At 40.3% G+C, this 19,387-nt stretch overlaps 1 protein-coding gene across 6 annotated transcripts in view; it reads left to right on the top strand.

The window, feature by feature from the left end:
• The window catches only part of celf3a (cugbp, Elav-like family member 3a), a 34,589-nt gene extending 15,646 nt beyond the window's left edge, over positions 1 to 18,943 (top strand). Inside the window, exons 4-15 of one of the 6 annotated variants that reach the window (XR_013095405.1) lie at positions 2,187 to 2,235; positions 5,317 to 5,445; positions 6,943 to 7,022; positions 8,599 to 8,742; positions 11,630 to 11,774; positions 12,623 to 12,772; positions 12,931 to 12,990; positions 13,498 to 13,602; positions 14,401 to 14,544; positions 14,644 to 14,776; positions 15,252 to 15,340; positions 18,032 to 18,943. Coding sequence is in view for 2 of the 6 variants with exons in the window: in XM_076879555.1 (XP_076735670.1) it covers positions 2,187 to 2,235; positions 5,317 to 5,445; positions 6,943 to 7,022; positions 8,599 to 8,742; positions 11,630 to 11,774; positions 12,623 to 12,772; positions 12,931 to 12,990; positions 13,498 to 13,602; positions 14,401 to 14,544; positions 14,644 to 14,771 (1,134 nt within the window). In the remaining 4 variants the exon portion in view is untranslated. Of the gene's footprint in view, positions 1 to 2,186; positions 2,236 to 5,316; positions 5,446 to 6,942; positions 7,023 to 8,598; positions 8,743 to 11,629; positions 11,775 to 12,622; positions 12,773 to 12,930; positions 12,991 to 13,497; positions 13,603 to 14,400; positions 14,545 to 14,643; positions 15,398 to 18,031 lie in introns of all 6 variants that reach the window. The other 5 variants (XR_013095404.1, XR_013095402.1, XR_013095403.1 and 2 more) reach the window with 5 other exon arrangements.
• The last annotated feature ends 444 nt before the right edge of the window (positions 18,944 to 19,387 follow it).

The following is a 19,387-nucleotide window of genomic DNA, read 5'->3' as shown; positions in this document are numbered from 1 at the left end:
AAACAAAACAAGCAGCAGCACCTTGTTTAGCATGTTGGTCCACCATCAGTTTTCCTTCCTTCACAAGTTTTTCCATATGCACATGCACAAACACATTGATGTTCTCTCAGTCTGACAAGCTATAGCCACTGCTAACGGATGACTACTGACACATTGAGAGGCTCACGCTAGCATACTAGCATCTGACAGGATGTGTGCATTAATGAACTCAGTAAATGCTTTCCTGATGAGTTTATAGTCTCAGACATTAGTTTCATTGTTTACTGAACACAAGATGATCATCATGACTTTGATTTTTGTCTCTATTAAAGTCTAAAAGAACGTTGAAGCAGGGATATTTTGAAAAAACAAACAAACAGTGGCATCACAAAAGCTATGCTTGTCTTTTTATGAAGTTTACGGCTGTAATGTAGTGAATGTAGACAGTAAAAAGAAAATGCTTCCAACATAAAACTGCTGACAATAAGGTTTGTGGATTCTTATAATAACCAGGCCAAAGCTGATATCTCAGTAACTGGGCAGTTCACACTAAAACAGTACAGATCCATTAAAAGCATGGTGCGTTCTTTAGAAAGGTGTATGTGTGAAGAATAAAGCAAGAATACAGATTAAATCACAGCATGAGCAACAACAGCGAAGAAAAACAGTGGTAAATAAGGTAATACTTATTTTGCACAGGCTGTTGTTGCACTCTCTCCTGCCTGATAACTGGCTGGTATAAACAAGAAACTGTGCCGATAACGTACTGTGAGGTATATTTGTCGAGCTTCACCCGGAGTACATGAATTTTAGCATGCAGACTCGGTTGGAATGATGATATCTTCTCTTTAGCATATTGTAAAAAATTTAAACTAAAAAATTATTATTCACTGCCAGCCAGAGCAAGACCTCCATTTGTTTAGCTGATTGGAAGATGGTTTTTTGAGCCTTCCCCTCCATCTACTCCATCATCCTATTAATTGGTACACTCGATTAGACTGCTCTGAATGAGAAGACACGGGGGCCTTGTATAGCAGGTGCTGGGGATATTTCAGCTCGTGGTTCAGCACAGATGTTTGTTCATGCGGGTCCTCGTGACACCAATCAATAGTGTCTCCTGGTGACTGATCACAGTGGATCAATCAGTGACACAGGATCAGCGACTGGCTGAAATGTCACCAGCTCCATAATTAAGACCTTCATTAAGCCAAAGTTAACAGAGTGTCACTCTGTTGCTCTCACCTCGACTCATCACCCTTCCTCTCTTCGCATGCACATCCCCCACCTGACTCCTCTCTTCCATATGCCCCCCCCCCCCTCCCAAATCAAACCCAATCCCGCTCTTCTTCCCTTTTTGCTCTCCCTTGTACATTATTTTGCTTGCTTTCTTTCAATGGTCCTTTTCATGCTTGATACATTTGAAGGACAAGCTGCTGTTTCGTCTGGAGGTTGAATAGTCGGATAGCCAGGAAGAGGACGGCGAAGCGGCCTTTTATGAATAGCGAAAAAGGTCACTTAATGTAAAGTGTGTGCGTGTTCCCTGCTTTTTCTTTCGCGTTTTTGTTTGATATTCCTCCCTCTCGACATCCGTCTCTGCCTCTGTCAGGCTCAGAATCTCTCTCTATTCTGATGCTGCGTGCTCCTTTAATCCAGATTAGCTGGCGAGTGTTCTTAATCTTATCACTTCCCCAATCCCGCGTGGGTGTGTGCTTTTCCTGGTTTTGTGTGATAGGGGGAGAGGGAACGATAGACGGCAGGATTAGAGCTGATTCTGAGAGAGAGACTCGGAGAGAGGAGGTGGGGCGAGAAAGAGAGACTGTATGACACTGCAAATGTAATATCACACATATCGGTGTCAGCTGTGGCCTGTTGGAGTCGAGTTGGCCCAATAAAAGGAAAGGAGAGAAATTGGTGTGTAAATATAAACGACTGGAGTACAGACCACATTTGCAAACATCTAAACAAGCACAAATGTGTACTACAGTTATAATTGCATTTACATAAATGGTTATATAAAGCACACAAACATGAATATCATCTTTTGTCATTTACATAACAGCAAGGGGCACATTTGCCACATTAAAACTCCAATTTGTGCCAGTTATTTCCATGCTTATATGCTTTTTGCCATGTTAAAATGAATGCGTTTTTCTTTTTGTTGATTAGCCCTGACCTGCATTTAAACCGACTACGTCATCTTTTTCCAGATGAACCGCCCAATCCAAGTGAAGCCTGCAGACAGCGAAAGCAGAGGGGGTAAGAGACACCTGTCCCCAACCCAGACACACAACACCTGTTCAAACATAAACACCTCCAGAAATATCAGCGATAACATGTCAGTTAGTCTTGCAGTGACATTAAAACACCTGCACGAGGTAAGTGCTTGAGTGGAGGATGCGTTAAGGGAAAGTACAGCGGTGCAGCGCGATGATTGGGACTGTAAGTTGACAGCAAGATGTAAACGATTGGCACGTTTTTCTGGTTTTCACCCACGGACATGCTTTTGAGGTCAATCGGTGATTCTGAACATCTTTGTTTTAGGGTTTCGCTCACTCACACTGCATAGTTAGTAGGATAAGTGGTTACAAAAATGGATAGATGGTTTAAATGGTGTGCACTGATATGACAGTTATATATGTGATAGATCTCCTGTGCCTCACCATAAATCACAAATTGTCTTTTGACACCGTGGCCTTGCACTGGTTACCGCAAAATCGAACGCAGAGATAACGGCACAGTTTGAGGCAGTTAGCGGCGCCATAATTTTCAGATTTATCAGCCAGGAGATCATGGTTTGTGTCCTGTGGTGTTGGTTAAAAATGTGCCTCTTCCAGCCGCACTAAACAAAGACAAGCTGCCATAACCCAGAGTGTCATGCACCGTCACCATGGACACAGTGGAGCTGATGTTTTATTAAAGTTCTGATGTTAAAGGCCCCTTATTTCCTAAAAGATGCAATCTACACTGAAAATATGACAGATTTTATCAGCCCTTCAGCAGATTATTGTTCAGACTGAGTAGTCGGCTCAGCTGCCTGTCAAGATGGATGTTTTGCTGCTGTCAAACTACACCTGTACATCACACACTGCACACAGCCACTTACGCTATCATAAAAGAAAACACTGGTAGGTTTTGACAGGAGATATTAAAGATACTTCATCTCTCATACCTCATATCATTTTACATTACCATTGCTGATTTTCAAAGCATAACACTAGCTCACTCTCCCTTTAGGGTTGGGTTTGTTTTTAGTCATAATCTGAATGGAGAATTTTCAGAAACCAAGAGATGTTGCTTGTTGATTTTTAGACTGTAATGTTTACCAAACCCTAAGCCCAGATGGGCTGCCGGTGACCTGGTAAACGCTCTCACATGTGTCACATCTGACTTCATCCAGATGCAAATTTTAAAGATAACCAAATCACTAGAGACTGCAGGACTACGTTTAAACTAGTAATTAAGAAAAGTACAAAGGGTATAATAAGCATCTGATCACTTAACCTCTTACCCTCCATCGAGACACCCAGCTTGAGTTAGGTTGGTGATTTTGGTTTGGGTTTATTCAGTGTCCACGCATTTTTATACCTACCTATAAAACATTTAGGAACAGGAAAAACAAACATGTCAAAATGTGTGAGAGTGCATTTAAAATGTAATGTAATCTGTTATTTTCTTAAAATATGGCTATCTGGGCACTGGTTTAGCTGGGTGGAGTGGGCTGCCCATGTGCTGTGGGGATGACGTAGAGCCTGGGTTCAGATCTGCCCCGGGGCCATTTGTGCATCTTCATGCTGGGTTTCTTGTCTTCTCTCCACTACACTGTTCTATCACAATAAAGGGTAAAAAAAAAAAAAGATAAATAAATAAAATAAGTCTATTTAGCTTAGGGCTAAAATAAAAGTTACCCCTAACCCTACACACGTGACTTAAAGGATCCTGATATTAACTAAAACTTGAAATTTGCTTCAGACACAGTAGCCGCTGCATCACATGTGCTAGGTTTTTGCAAGAATGAAGTTAAAATATGCAACGCTCCAGTTTTTGTGCTGTTGGAAAAGCTCTCACATCTGAGTCGACATCCAGGAAATAATCCAAGACTCTTTCTCGCAGCATCCACTGTCTCTAATAGGCCTGTTTTCACTGGAGTTTGACGTGCCACAGTAGGAAAAGCACAGGTGTAGATAATAAAATTAATGATGGCTGAATGCCATTTAGCTGCTTCAGTTTCACGGTTCTGGTATTGTGCATGCTGGCTCCCTGTCACACTGTGGCAAATCAAAACGCCTGCTGTGAAAAGGGCCCATTTTCCTAAAAGTCAGTCCAAGTTTTTAACATTTTGAACATGTGATTTTAGATTCTATGCCAGTAGTCTGAAGGATCAACACTTTAGATTTTTTTTTTAGCTCTTTAAAATTCACAAAACAGTAATAGAAATCCTTTGGTTTCCTTTTAGTATCACAAGAGAAGAAGCATGCAGATGCAGGCATTTGTTTATATGCTGTTTTTATATATATATATATATATATAAACGCGTGATTTTTTTTCATTTTTTTATCCGTTTTCTGAAACTGATTAGCTCACAGCGTAGTGAGCAAATTCTGTGCTTTTCATCAGCCAATACCCAAACCCTCCCCATCAACACACCACCCAGGCAGGTGTTTCTAATCAAACCACATTTATCGTCTGCAATCTTCTTGACATTTAGGCTGTATGTAGGTTTGCAATAAGGATAATGGCACGTTCGCTGTGACTGATTGTATCTCAAGCTTCAAGTCTCTGACATTTGATTATCATACGGAAATAAATTGGAAAGAAATGGCATCACGAACAGTTTTGGGGGGAAAAAAATAAAACAAAACATGTATCACTCGGTTGTTCTTTCTGAGAGTAATCTGCAGGAATGTAAGGCGCGCACAATTTGTAGTGAATGGGCTCAAACATGCAGAATCGCTGGTCTGATCCTTCACAGACAGGGACAGACGGAGCAGCTTCTCTGACCACACAGAGGGTGACAAACATTTGAGTCACCGCCAGATGCTGTTTGTTGTGCCGTTCATGTTACTGCACTCTGGTGGTGCTCCGAAGTACAGCAGGCTAACGTCCAGCCCTCTTTGCAACTGCTTGTCACCCTGTTGTCATTTTCTGTTATTCGTGCATGTACAGTGACATGGTGCTTCTCCCCCCTACCTCCACCCTCTCCACCCCTCCCCGCACGCTTTCACTTGCATTACCTTTCTCACAAATACATCTCTTTCTCCCCCCGTCTTTAATCTCACTCACATTACCACACATTACTCTCCTTTCTCCCTCCCATCCTGGTAATCTCCTTCCCCTTAGAAGACAGGAAGCTGTTTGTGGGCATGCTGGGAAAGCAGCAGACGGACACCGATGTGAGGAAAATGTTCGAGCCATTCGGCAGCATAGAGGAGTGCACGGTGCTCCGCGGGCCTGACGGTACCAGCAAAGGTAATAATGTGAAATCATGCCATGTGAAACACATCCAACATCAAGGCTGAACATTCCCTCCACAACATGCACAGTCCCAGAACGATATCTAAATCTGGATTCGTTTTTTTTTCTTGGAAGCATTGTTATTTTATTCTTTTCACATTTGAGCAGCATATTTGAAAATATGACAGAAAATGTCCTGCATCACAGTACTCAAGAGTCCTTTCAGAAACTCCTGAACTAACTTCCAAAGTCAATTACTTCATAGTCTAGCTGAGGATTGCCTCTGGTAAAATATTCATGCAAATCTGCGCATATTTTTAGATTAATCCTTATAACAAGCAAACAAACAGGCAAACTAATGCAACCATGCACATTACATCCTTGGTGAAGATAACAGACAACCTATGCAAAGCTCTGATGGCTGACCGGTGCTCCTCAGCTAAACAGGTGGAACTATAAAGTCTAGGAAGTCTTACTAAATATAAAATTATGGTGAGCAATGGCTACATGTTATTCTGCTTTTATTATACCACTCTTTGTCTCCATGGTTGTCACTGCATCATTTAATATCTAGCGAGACTTCCTGGACTTTGTTTAGTTGATAAACGCCAGACGTATTACAGAAAGATACAGTATTATTCACAGAAACAACACATTAGCAGCAAAACATTCATCCATCTATGTTCATTAGGTAAAAACTGTTCTCCCCTCACATTTAAAGAGCTACAAATATGAATTTTGACTGTGTTTACTTTTAAACTCCCTGCTGGTCCTCCCCTGTCCACAAACTCTACTACTCTACTCTAAATAGTCTGAAACCTCATCGTTTAAACATTTAAATACTTAAATATTGCTTAAATGGATGCAATTAGCCATGTCATATCTTATTTCTATTACCCCCGATGGCTTAGCTACTTAAAAACCTTAGCAATAATTCATATTTGTCCCACTGAATAAAATCATCAGCACTAAGATGATTTTGCTAAGCTATGCCCTCCACAATTTACAAAAGCAGCCTTTAGTCGAGCATCCTTTAAAGCCACTGGTTGCAGCCAGATTCCCGGTCACGACTGTAGAAGTGTGGACTGACTTTGTTTTACCGTTTGTGTTTAAATCCGAAGAATAAAGCTCGCAGCATGTTGCAACTCCACCGTATAAATGACTATTGTCAGTAACAACAATGCTAATGATATTTTCCATGTAAATCAAAGTCCGCGACAGTTCAAACACAGAGGTTTGACTTTTCTGCGTTTGCTGCACGAGGCACGACTAATAGTGCAGTAGGTTTTATTGGTCATAGCTAATGATGCGTTTGGTGGTTTACGGGCTGTGATTGATGAAGCAATGAATGTTCTGTGGACCATGCTTAATGGTGCCACGGTAACAGATGAAATGCTAGATGCAAGATGGCTTCTAATGTATATTTAAAGGGAAGCGTTTTTGTTATAGTGTGTGTAAGTGTGTGTATGTGTGAGAGAGGGGCTGTGCTTAATGATGTGTCATTTCATGTAGGGTGTGCATTTGTAAAGTTCCAGAGCAACGCAGAGGCCCAGGCCGCCATCAACGCTCTTCACGGAAGTCGTACTCTACCTGTAAGTCCACAAAATACACTCTTTCTGACACACATACACAAGCACACTCATGCTGCACATGCAGCATGGTTACACAAATTCAAATGAACCCAGCAGACGCACTCAGATGCTCCAAACCCAGTCATTTAGAGACTCACAGGGTGACTCAGCTAATGGTCACCACTTCTCCTTTCTGTCCCCCTCCTCCACACACACTCACACACAATAGAGGACACACTCTTTGTAAAATGCGGTCATGATTTATCTCTGGAGGTCTTACTGCAGTGTGGCTTGATGTAGGGCGTCAAAATTAAAATAAAAACCTATTTGTTTATTTCGTTTACGTCAGTAATGGATCATAAAATGTGCTCGTCTAAATCAGGACACTTTAAGCTAATAATAATACGAACGTAAGCCTTTATTAAACACATCCATCCAACACATCCAAGCAATTATTTTTCAGACCTTTTCTGGGTCTCTATGCTCTCTCAGGCAGTTTAAGTTTAAGCATAAAAAAGGTCATTTCACTCATTTAGAGTACGGTCTCAGCTCCAACTCAGTCACTCCAAGGAGTGTTTTACCTTTATTTGAATCTGTAGAGGATCTAATTTGATGATTGTTATCATCATTCTGCTGCATCGCAAAACTTTTAGCTGGACGGTCACCTAGGCACCATCGTGTGAGAGGCTTTAATAAACATGGGATTTCTATTTCCCCCTCGGTGATGGCGAGCTGTCAGGTTTCCCATCTCTTCACTGGTATTCATTATCCTCTCTTTAGGACATAAGTAGCGCTGGCTGCTCTTCAGAAACATTTCAAAGTTTTCTTTGTTAGTCCACAATAACATTTTCGAGTTTCTAAGTGGCAAACTCCAGTCATGGAGCCATGGGGTTGGGTTTTTTGGATGGGTTGGGGGGGGGAGGCAGCAGCTTTCTCTGTGTAATGCTCCATGCAGCCATGCACTGTGAGGGAGAATGGGAAATGAACATAGAAGTTAAACAGCTCCAGTGACTCATTTAAGCCATCAGTTTCTTATTTTGGGCTTCTTTTTTTTTTTTACTTCAGTGACTACTCTGGGTTTTTCCTTTGGAGTCATTTAGCTGTGCACCCGCAGGCCTGAGTCATCGGTTTGTCAAACTGTGGACTGATAAATGTTTTTGTTTTATTTTGTTTGTTTGTTTTCTAAGTTTACCTTGCAGCCTTTTGCAGTTTTACTCGAATCAATCATTTCCGATCTTGTGTTTTCAGAGATCTATTTTTCAGATTAAAATGTTCACTTAGCTCTAACCTCCAATCTTATTTGATGATGGCACAAACCGCTTTTGTCAGTGTCATTAGCCTTGAGCTCCACAAACATCCCTCTAGACACTACGCTGAGTCTTTGAGTGATGCATTCATTGTGGAAAATGCATGTGTAAGGTAAAAATATTGGATTCTAACCAGTTTTGTTAGGATGCAGTAAGAAATGCTCAGAGTAGTGGTGGTAACAGTGGTAATCTTTCCACTGTGCGTGTTTTAACCTCTTGCTGATGTTGAGCGTTGATGCTAAAAGCATCGGACAGATGGAGTTTTGATTTTTCTGCCTTTTCCTCCGCAGGGCGCCTCGTCCAGCTTGGTGGTAAAGTTTGCAGATTCTGAGAAAGAGCGAGGGCTCAGACGGATGCAGCAGGTGGCCTCCCAGCTTGGAGTCATCAGTCCCATGACCCTGCACCTCGGGGCCTACAACGCCTACACGCAGGCCGTGAGGAAGACCCGCAGACATACACATCTCACCCAAAACACACACTATCTGTCATGAGAGCACTACAACATGTTGCTGAAAATATTTATTCTGATCCCAAAATATCAAAAGTGAACTGTTTTTGTGTAATTTCTTTTAATGCTCTATCCTCTGCACTTTGTTTTCTCTATCTGGCTTTCTCATCATCATCTTTGAGCTATTTTAGTGCGATGGAAGATATAGGCACAGAAACCATCCTTTAATCCCCCAAAAAAAACATAAAAGAAAAAGCTACTCGAGAGACGCTTGAGTTGTAATGTTCTATTCAAGCATTTTATACTCAGAATTTCAATCCAAAAGAGATGTCTCATATGATATTAAGATGATTATAATTGGGAGGGGAAAAAAATCTCAAATAACAATATAAAGTCATCGTCGCTAATTGACCATTTACTGCAAATGGTTTCAGATTTGCCTCATTTACAGTTGTTCAGATTATGATGTTTAACGAGGCCTCTCGAGACTTTTACTCATGATTGATGTGTTTGTAATTTAGTAAGAAAAAAGGTCACATAAAAACAAAATTTAAAAAAATGCTCAATGGAAGGGTAATTTAGAGAAATTGCAGGTAAAGCTCCAAGCTAGACAAAAACGAAGGCGGGGTTCAATAAAATTCTTTGTTTACAGCTCAGAGATGTGAATGAAGAAATGATCCAATCCACTGAATGTGTTTTGATTCCAAGCTTGTCAGTTTCTCTTATCGGGGCTGGCACGTATTTCTAACAGTTGCATGTTGCAAAACTGTGACGTCAGACTCGTGGCTTTTGCACGACTGAGTCAGATGCGCGCCTTCTGTTTCTACACGGTGTTCAGACTCAGAGATAATAAAGCAGCTCTCTCGATGCTGCCACAGTCTTCCCACACAGGAAACCGAATAGGAATCAGGAAGGGAATCGATAAGGAATCTGACCTATAAGAAGAATCAATAATGCCGCTGGGTATCGATAAAGTCTTGTCAATATGAATCCTTATTACAGCTAAGGTGAAGAGCACACAACGTGAACTAAAGACTAATTATTCCCATGATTTGATCGTAATGAGGGATTATAACCATCAGGAAGCGATTTTTCCCGATGAGTGAGGTCACTAGGCAGAGTGCTCTGCGGTGCTTAGATGTACCCTTCAAACATATAGATTCATGTTTTCTGTTTTATTAAAGGGAAACATAAAACAACAAAAACAAGAGAGAAAAGGAAGAAACAAAGGGATTTAAGTAAGAACAGGGAATTTTCTTTTCTCTTTTTTTGTTCTCAATGACTGCTGGTGGAGTCAGGATGGGTCAGAGCACTGATACTTGGGAACGTTATAGTATATTTTCTTCCCCCTCTACAGCACTTATTTATTTCTGCGTCCTTTAAAGTAAGACTGTTGACTCAAGCCATCACATGGGAGGTCACTAGACTCTGGAACAACCCCCATCAGTCCCCCATCTGTCCCCCTTCTAGTCCCTTGGGATCCCCCAAAGCTATTGGAGGCTGGTCTGACTTAGTCTCACCAATGAGATCCATTTATTAGGTGAATTAGTTAGATAAATAAGTAATGGAGATAATAATTATCATCATTTAAAATAAATAAGTCAAAGAGAACCTATTATACTCATTTCCATCTTCACATTTTAATTCCTGGAGTTTATTACAGCAGCTTTGTGCTGCCTCTCCATTTATCCTTTCTCTTGCATAAACAGTGTTAACTCTGATCTTTGAATCTTTTATTTCAGTCAGGTTGACTGCCCATGTGATCACATGATTTGGGGCAGCAGGAACTTTTTTGCTTTTCAAGATTGCTATAACCTTTTTTGACATCATATAGAGCCGACAGTTGGAATAAAAGAATACAGAAAACAACAAATATGTGTCTACTGTTAAAAATGTTATTACAGGCTCTTTGTGTTCTTGTAGGGTCTTTACCTTACAATATAAAACAGCTTGAGGCGAGTGTTGTTGTGATTTTGTGCTTTATAAATAAAATTGAATGGAATTGAATTAAAAATATTAGATTGCTGAGTTGAGCGTGTAGTTTTTCAACGTAAGGCCTACGGGGCAAATTGGAGTCCCCATTATAACTCGTTTTTCAATTCACTAAATAAAAGTGACCGATGTTGCAGATGCATCTATTAAAAGCAGTAAAACATGTTATTTTACTCTCATATAGACAAGTGTACAGGGCAATAAACAAGCCTTTTGCCAAGCTGATGTAGTTGGTAATGTCAGTTAATTTGAAAATAATACAAACACTTCAGGAAAAGAAGAGTTATGGGCCTATTACTGCTTATTCATTTCATCTGATAAATATAATTGATTGTTAATTTGGTGACCTCTGCCCTCTGTCATTCTGCAGAAGTCCACGAGATGAAATGTTGAACATTTTGCTTCGCAGTAAATGAAAATAAATGTCTGTGTAATTTAGATTGATGTCAATATTAATAACAATAATAACAGTCAAATGTTAATAATAGTGAAAAACAGGAGAAAAAAAATATACATCATCAATCATCAAATATTGCTTATTGTTTTCTTATTGAGGCTCGGGTCTGGAGATGTCACAGTAATATTAAACACATCAATTTTAGTGACTGAATCTCATTATTGGAGCACGTTGATGAGGGAAATCTGAACAACGTGAGTCATTTCTAATCTGCACAAATCGCTCACTAAATGTCTGATGACGAGCCTCTGCACAGCGTCTTCATGCTTTAAAAGTCTGCTGGTGTTTCTGTACTTTACAAGTCTGAGAATACACACTAATGGCCTCTGCACACCGAAACACGGACTCCGAACTTACTCTAAATGTCAGTTTTGCCGACTCCTGCTCCTCAATCCATCACAGCATCTCTCTCTCTGTCCTCCAGCTGATGCAGCAGCAGGCCTTGGTGGCGCAGTCGGCCTACCTCTCTCCTGTTGCCACCGTGGCTGCAGTTCAGATGCAGCAGCTCGCTGCCCTCAACCCCAGCAGCATCATTGCCACGCCGATTGCATCCATCACCCCGTCCTCAGGTAATGAGAGGCAGAGATGTCTGGCCTTGATTAGATTTCTGCCTGAAGTATGAGGGCGGATATACAAGGAGAGGTGGACCAGAGAGGACAAAATTACACACATCTATTCTGTATTTTTTTTCATTCTGTCTCAAAGTTAACTCTTACTTTTTAAGGTAAAATAGGAGTAGGAGATGTATTTCACTTACTTATACAGTTTATATATAAACTGTATATTTAAATAAAGGTGGAAATTGCCAGGATAAGCGAGCAATTCACCTGCTTTTGAAGCCAACCTTAAGTGGTCGTTAGATTCAAAATTTTCAACCCTTAAAGTTGCTGCGTGGTTTATTTAAGACTTCTGAAAACTGGTAACAGTCTGCTGGCTATGGTTCACTCTGTTTAAAGGATCGTTTCTATGTAACGATGATACAAAACCTCAAATTTGATTGAAAGTAACTAATCAGTCAAACAGCTGTCATTACATTTGCGTCAGAGGTTTCTATTGGTGCGTGAAAGTACGTGACATCACCACCCTCCTCTCACCCACTGAAACAATAGAGATCTTTCATGCACAGTAACCGCAAATCCACTTTCAAATCTCATAAACTCATATTTTATTTAGAGTAGAACAAATGAAATGTATCAAATGTTTAAACTGTGCAAAAAGTGCAAATTCTAAGAAAAGAAAATAAAAATAAAAATGGTAAATGGCCTGTATTTATATAGCGCCTTACTAGTCCCTAAGGACCCCAAAGCGCTTTACATATCCAGTCATCCACACACTAGTGATGGCAAGCTACATTGTAGCCACAGCCACCCTGGGGCGCACTGACAGAGTATTGCTGTTACTTTGAAATCATCTGCAGGTACCAGCACTCCACCCTCCATCGCAGCTACACCCGTTCCTGCTCTGCCTCCACCAATCGCAGTGAACAGCTACCCCTCTGTGCCAGCACCACCCAACGGCCAGCCAGCTACAGAAACCCTGTACACTAACGGGGTCCATGCCTATCAAGGTACAGGCATCGCATCCTACACAGATTATAGCTGTATCCTCAGATTCACAAACCTCTTGTGTAGCATTCATATAACATTAAATATATCAAATAACATTCATGACTTTTTTTTTTTAACTATGCTGTAAGTTGTTAACCACATGTTGACTGTGTTACAGCTCAGAGTCCTGTGCTGGACCCCCTGCAGCAAGCTTATACAGGCATGCAGCACTATACAGGTGAGAATCAGGATTTACAGTGGCACGCATGTCCAATATAACTTAATAAATTCTTAATAAATAACCATGCATTTCTAGAAATGTATTTGTGGTAGAGAAGTCCTTGTTTTGTGTTAGAACAGGGACAATTACAAACTTTAAGTGACGTTGGACTCTGTTTAGTAGATTTAGATTTAAGTAAGAACCTTTTCAGGTTACGAATGCAAATTGCAAACTTACAATCAAATGCAGCTGCAGTACCTTTTGGATGTCAGAACTGCTGCATGTGCAAAGAAGAAACTCTCATTCAAAGTCAACACATGCACATATATTACAAAGTGTAAATAACCTCCAGCAATATAAAGTGAGTCACACATCACAAACTTTATGCAAAACATAGCTCAGTTTTAGCAAACCTGTAGGTGGGGATGCAGCTCTGTCAGATGTTTTAAGTGAAAAATGATTAGTGTGCAGTGTTCTGCTTGCATCGCCACCGCTCTCGGTTCACCTGTTCCTCCTCTCCATCAGCCACCTACCCTGCTGCCTATGGCCTGGTGGGACAGCCGTTCCCTCACCAGCCCACGCTGGTGGCCCAGCAACCTCAGCAGCCGCAGCAGCTGCAGCAAAGAGAAGGTAAACTCAAAATGGGGTTTTACATGTTTGGCTAATTTACCACAAATCAAACAAGCTTTACATCACAGAAAACCACCAAAATGTTCTGCTGTTTAGGGAAATGTTGACCAAATGTTATCAGCCATTTAAACCGGCCACTTTGTTAGGTACACCTTGCTAATAATGGCTTGGACCATGTTTACCCTTCAAAGCTACCTTAATTCTTCATTTGATACAATCAGCAAGGTGCTAGAAAATATTCCTCAAATTTGTTTCATTATAGCATCACACAGTTGCAGATTTGTCAGCTCTACATCCATGATGAGTCTCTCATCCCAGACGCACTCTATTGAACTGGGATCTGGCAGGTCATTTGAGTGCACTGAACTCCACCCATTTTATAATTTGAGCTTTATAACTAGTGTGTGATCCTGCTGGAAGCAACCATTAGAAGATGGGTACACTGGAAACCTACCAACTGAAAGTTAGAGCAGAAATCAAGACTCATCAGGCAACCTTTATGTGGTACGGTTCACACAGGCTCATTGGGGAAATTATTATATAAAATAATGATATATAATAAACTTTAAAAGCACATTGGTGTGTTGCAGCAAAAAATCAGATTTGTAAAGACCGCTCCTTAAATCTGTATGTTTTAATATGCACACAAAAAAGGATGAGATAAACATTGCAGACAAAGTCTGTGTAGCTGGAGGTAGTTTGGCACAGAATTATATGAAAACAGAGGAAAAAAACTGCCATTTTCACTGACCGCTTAACCTGTGTGCATCTCTATGGCTGCCCTGTCTTTGTGTACAGGTCCCGAGGGCTGTAACATCTTCATCTACCACCTGCCACAGGAGTTCACTGACTCTGAGATACTGCAGATGTTCTTGCCCTTTGGAAACGTCATCTCTGCAAAGGTCTTCGTCGACCGTGCCACCAATCAGAGTAAATGCTTTGGTGAGTCACTTTGACGGTCACAGGTGTCTCTTTCTTTCCTGCACAGAAAGAAATGCTGCTGTGATATAACACTGCCTTTTATTTCTTTTTTCTTCTTAGGGTTTGTGAGTTTTGACAACCCATCCAGCGCCCAGACTGCCATCCAGGCAATGAACGGCTTCCAGATTGGCATGAAGAGACTGAAAGTGCAGCTTAAGAGGCCCAAGGATGCCAACAGGCCTTACTGAAGGAGGTGAGTTTCTATATATCGACACATTTGAGGAGTTTTTTGGGGAGGAGGAAGCTCAAGGGAGGGATTGATAGACAGCTGGAACTGTGTGTGAAAGCTAAGGAGACAGAGTGGATGTAATTGGGGGGTAAATGGCTGTCTTTCATGTGGAACCAAAGAAGTCAATAACCCTACAGTAGATTAACTTTAATGAGGTGAAAGCACTAAGAATACCATCAGTCTTTAACAGGATCAGAAGATACCTTTTGTTGTGTAAAAGTGGCTTGTTCTGTTTTTTTTGCTCACTCTGTATTGAGAAGTAGATTTTATTTTATTTTATTTATTTAGTTGTTTTTTTTTAATGGGTTCAAATGTTGTCTAACCAGTGTTCTGTCACAGGGTTGAATGCCTACTGCTGTCCCTCATTAATTTTTTTCTTTTTACTTTCATTTTATTGTTTTTGTGCTGTGCCATATGTGCCATTTTTCCTGAGAGAAAGAGAGAAAAAACAAACAAACAAAAAAACGCCACACCACTCTCAAGACTGTCCCGTCCATACATATATGGTGAAGACGTGCGTCGCTATGGGTACAGTTGCCTAGCAACCTCTAAAACCTACTACCTCCCCTTCCTTCTCACTGCGTTGTAAGTTAATTGGCCTGTGTTGGTTGGTTGCTGTGGCGATATTGCCTGTGATGGTTGCCATTAGCAGTTTGGTTTTTTATTTCTTTTTTGGGGGGGGGGGGTTTGGGCCGTTGCCTTGATTCACCATGCTCAACTGCATGGCGGGTTACTGTGGCGACCATGAACTGTGTTTGGTGTGCTGTGAGTTTCCTCTTTTATTATTTTATCCTGGTTTTAATCCTTGCAAACACTGATCAGTAATCGTCAATTACCTCAGCATCTGTAAGCAACTGATTATCATGACATGCTGTTTGCCTTTAAAGTCCTCTAAAAGCTTCAGTGCTAAGAGCTAAATTAGCTGGTTGACCATCAAATATGGATACACGAGACCTCTCCCGGACATCTCTTTGGTTTTGATTGGTTTCATTTTTGTCGTCTGTCATGATTATCATTCTTACATATCCCTTCTGTTTAATTGGATGGTGTGGTAGTTTTCGGTGAGTGCGAGGTTTTCGTTTTGTCGTGATTCAATTCCATGTGACTTTGTGCCTGAACTTTGTCCATGTTTATTTTATTTTTTTGTGAGGCTGAAAGAAAATATATACGTGCCCCTGTATATGGTTGACAGCAGAGTATTTATGTACGACTGACTGATCGTGTGTGAGATGAACACAGTGTTGTACGAGGTGCAATCATAAAGCTTATGAATCACAAACCATACCTAGATAAAATATGGCCAACCTGCTCTTCAAGGTCACTTCCTTGTGCACTTTTGCACATCTTTCATCTCCTGCTGTGCTAATTTAAAATTGCTCTCTGGAAGCATTTTTATTACCACTCTGTGTTGGCCTAATGTGTATTTTTAAGATGTGCTCCCTAAATCTGAGGAGCAGGGTGGCTAATGAATGCAAGGCCAAAACAATCTACCACACAATGACGGCCGCCCCTCTCCCCAAATTTAGGACATGGCCTTTAATGTTCTCCCACAGATGCCTCAGAATGTTACAGTTAAACTGTCCTGTCAGTTTCATCATTGGGTACAAATTAATTAGAAGCACACTCCCTTCTCCACACCTTACCTGATGCATCACTTTCAGGTTTGGAAAATGTGGAAACTGCAGTGGATCCTACGACTGTCTAATCATCAGTGATAATCGTCCACAGGATATTTGGTCAAACCTGACACTGAAAATGATTGAGCAACTCTAATGTCCATTGCGATCTAGAAAGGTCAGCAGAGCTAGAAGAGATCCAGAGTTGCTCACTCGGGTGACCCTGAAGAGGCCAAACCTAAATCTGAATTATTGAAGCCCTCGGTGGCAGCATCCTAAAACTTTGTGATCACATCTCGTGTTAGTGCGAGTGTTTTTGTGTTGAGTAAAATCTGAAAATTGTTGGTGTATGTGTGTGTGTGTGTGTGTATGTGTGTGTGTGTCAAATGAGACACTAACTAGAAGGTTTTGGGTAAAGCTGTGTTGTTCCTGTGACACGTGCTGCTGGCTGAGGAACTACATTCCTCTGTAGGAATTCTGGGACTCCAAAAGCTAAGAAGAAATAACCATAAATAATCATAAGGTTGAGATAATACCCCCCCCCCCCAAAAAAAAAAAAGTCCACCTCTTATCCAAACCAAAACAACAATCAGAGCATCTGCAGGTCATAAAGTCAAAAGTAAGAAAAAAAATCATTTATCGTGCTGTAAAAAGTCTGAAACTGCTGAAAAATCCGAAAGTGAATTTTCAGGAGAGTTAAAAAAAAATTTACTTACAGAATTTTTCTAGTCCCCAGAAACAATCAGTAAATTTTAATAAAGTTTTATTCCACTCCATTTAAAAAAAAAAAAAATCACTTTAAACAGCCATTGACACAGTTTCCCCTTCTTCCCCTCTAATCCTCTGCGCTGTCTTTGTGTTTTTAATAGCTACAATGTATCAAATGTAAAACACCCCACAGTATTTGTGCACAGTTTTATACATACTTCACTTAAATTCACTGACGTAGTTAATATCTTTGAAATTCTGCTGTATTTAATTAGAGCTAGGCTTCGCATAGCCTTTATGATTGAGAGCAGGAGACTCATATTCATTCATGTACTGCCCTACTGCACAATTTCTCTCAATTTTAGATAAACGAAGCATAAAGGAAAAGGTCTCAGAAGGTAATAAATAGATTCTCATACCTGCAGATGTTGTGTTTGCAGCAGTTTGCTTAGAAAATATGAATTTGTGATGCAAAAATGAGTTTTCCTGAGAAACTGCAGTTTAATTAAATACTTCTTTTTGTGAATGCCCCTCTGATGAAACATATATCTTATTTGTTTTATCTAAAATTTAAAGAGTTGATCCCCACCAGAATTCTTACTGTGCATGTTCTGAATTAAGTTGCCTGCAATAAAAGACGACAGACAATTTTCTAAGAGCGTGCATACACTTGCGGCAGTGTGACTGTCCCTATTCCAGCTGCATGGACACTAGTTGATTACTCAGACTCCCCCTGAGGCATCAGTGCAAGCAGTGTGTAATGCAGACACCACTTCCAAAGTCTTAAACTTCTGTGTTTGATTTCTGCGATTTGATCTAAAAATAATACTCATACTTTGGTTTGTTTTTTTCCTCTTTCCTTTTCTTCTTCCTCTGTTCCTTCTTCACCTCCCAGGAAAGTGTTCAATCAAGAAAAACCACTTGGGATGTCCCAGCCTTTTTTGGTTGTTTGACCAACCATATAGCACAGGAGCAACACTTCACATAAAGCAGTATCACGTGTATGCGCTTTACAAAAACAAACAGCAGCAGCAGCAGCAGTAATATCAGCAACAAACGCATCGACTGAATCAGCATCCGCAATATGAGAAGTGCTCCCGAGTTCCTATCATTCCACAGCTGGATTCATTTATATATGTACATATCTATTGTTGGCAACAAGATATACATGTTAAGAAAAAGCATATCACTGATGTTATTCTACTGAACAGGGTTCTACTGTATAGTGTGATTTGTGGTCTGCGGCGTTAACAGAAGGCCAGTCTACACAGTCGGAGGCAAAAGAAAATACTACTCTGTATGATTACCATTTGTAATATTGTTATGTAGAGTTAGTTTTATTATTTATATGTAAATTTAAAAACAATGGGGGTACTTAAGCTGGAAGAGAAATGGATTTCCTCTCACTGTAAATACTTTGGTTTAAAAAAAAAAAAAAAAAAAGGAGGACTCTAAAACTTCACCAGTTAACATTCTCTGCTGCCACAACTTTTAAAAATTAACAAAGCGGAAGGAAGGGCTGGGAATTTTTCTATCTTGATTTTTTACGTTTTAATTTATTTGGTAATCAATTTGACGGCGGGGGACATGTGACAATTTCTTTTTTAATTTAAGAAGAAGAAGAAGAAGAAAGAAGAAAAAAAAACAGGATTCCTGTGGTCTTCATGATGATGAACACTACTGCTATTATAGAGTTTTTAATTACATAAATGTACCTATGGAAGTGGAAAAAAACGTTTCTTTATTTATTCTCTACAATCGCTGTTTTAAAACATATGTCTTTAAAAGAAAATAAAGTACAATTTAGAAGAAATGTCACAGTGTGAGCTCTTTTTTTCCTTTTTTCCCCTGTGAGACTAATCAAATCAAGTTTGGGCGTATGATCGTGAATGGGTTATTCTGGGAGGTTTGCTGCTCTCTAAAGGCCTAAAGAAGAATTGAAAGTGAAAAATATCTGTAATCCTCCAGAGGTTTGGTGGCTCCACTGTGGACCTAACTGACTGAAAACTACTCAAAGGAAGTTTTCCATTCATTTAATTTCCTTGTAGGGCTGCTTGAATGGACCGTCACTGGTAAATGAAGCACATTTATGTACATGATTAACATAATGCACAGATTTAATGCACATAATTTTGTCGGGCCACTTTTGGCAGCGTAATTTCTGATGACTGTGCATGCATAAATATTCAGCTCAGTTATGAAGACAAGGGAGGAGGCTGAGGTGTGTGTTTAACCACAGCTGGGGTATGCA

This window comes from Maylandia zebra, linkage group LG22 (genome assembly GCF_041146795.1).
Source record: "Maylandia zebra isolate NMK-2024a linkage group LG22, Mzebra_GT3a, whole genome shotgun sequence".
In the NCBI taxonomy this organism is placed as follows: domain Eukaryota; kingdom Metazoa; phylum Chordata; class Actinopteri; order Cichliformes; family Cichlidae; genus Maylandia; species Maylandia zebra.
Note: the sequence above shows the minus strand (reverse complement) of the source record. Positions and strands in the feature narration are given on the sequence as shown.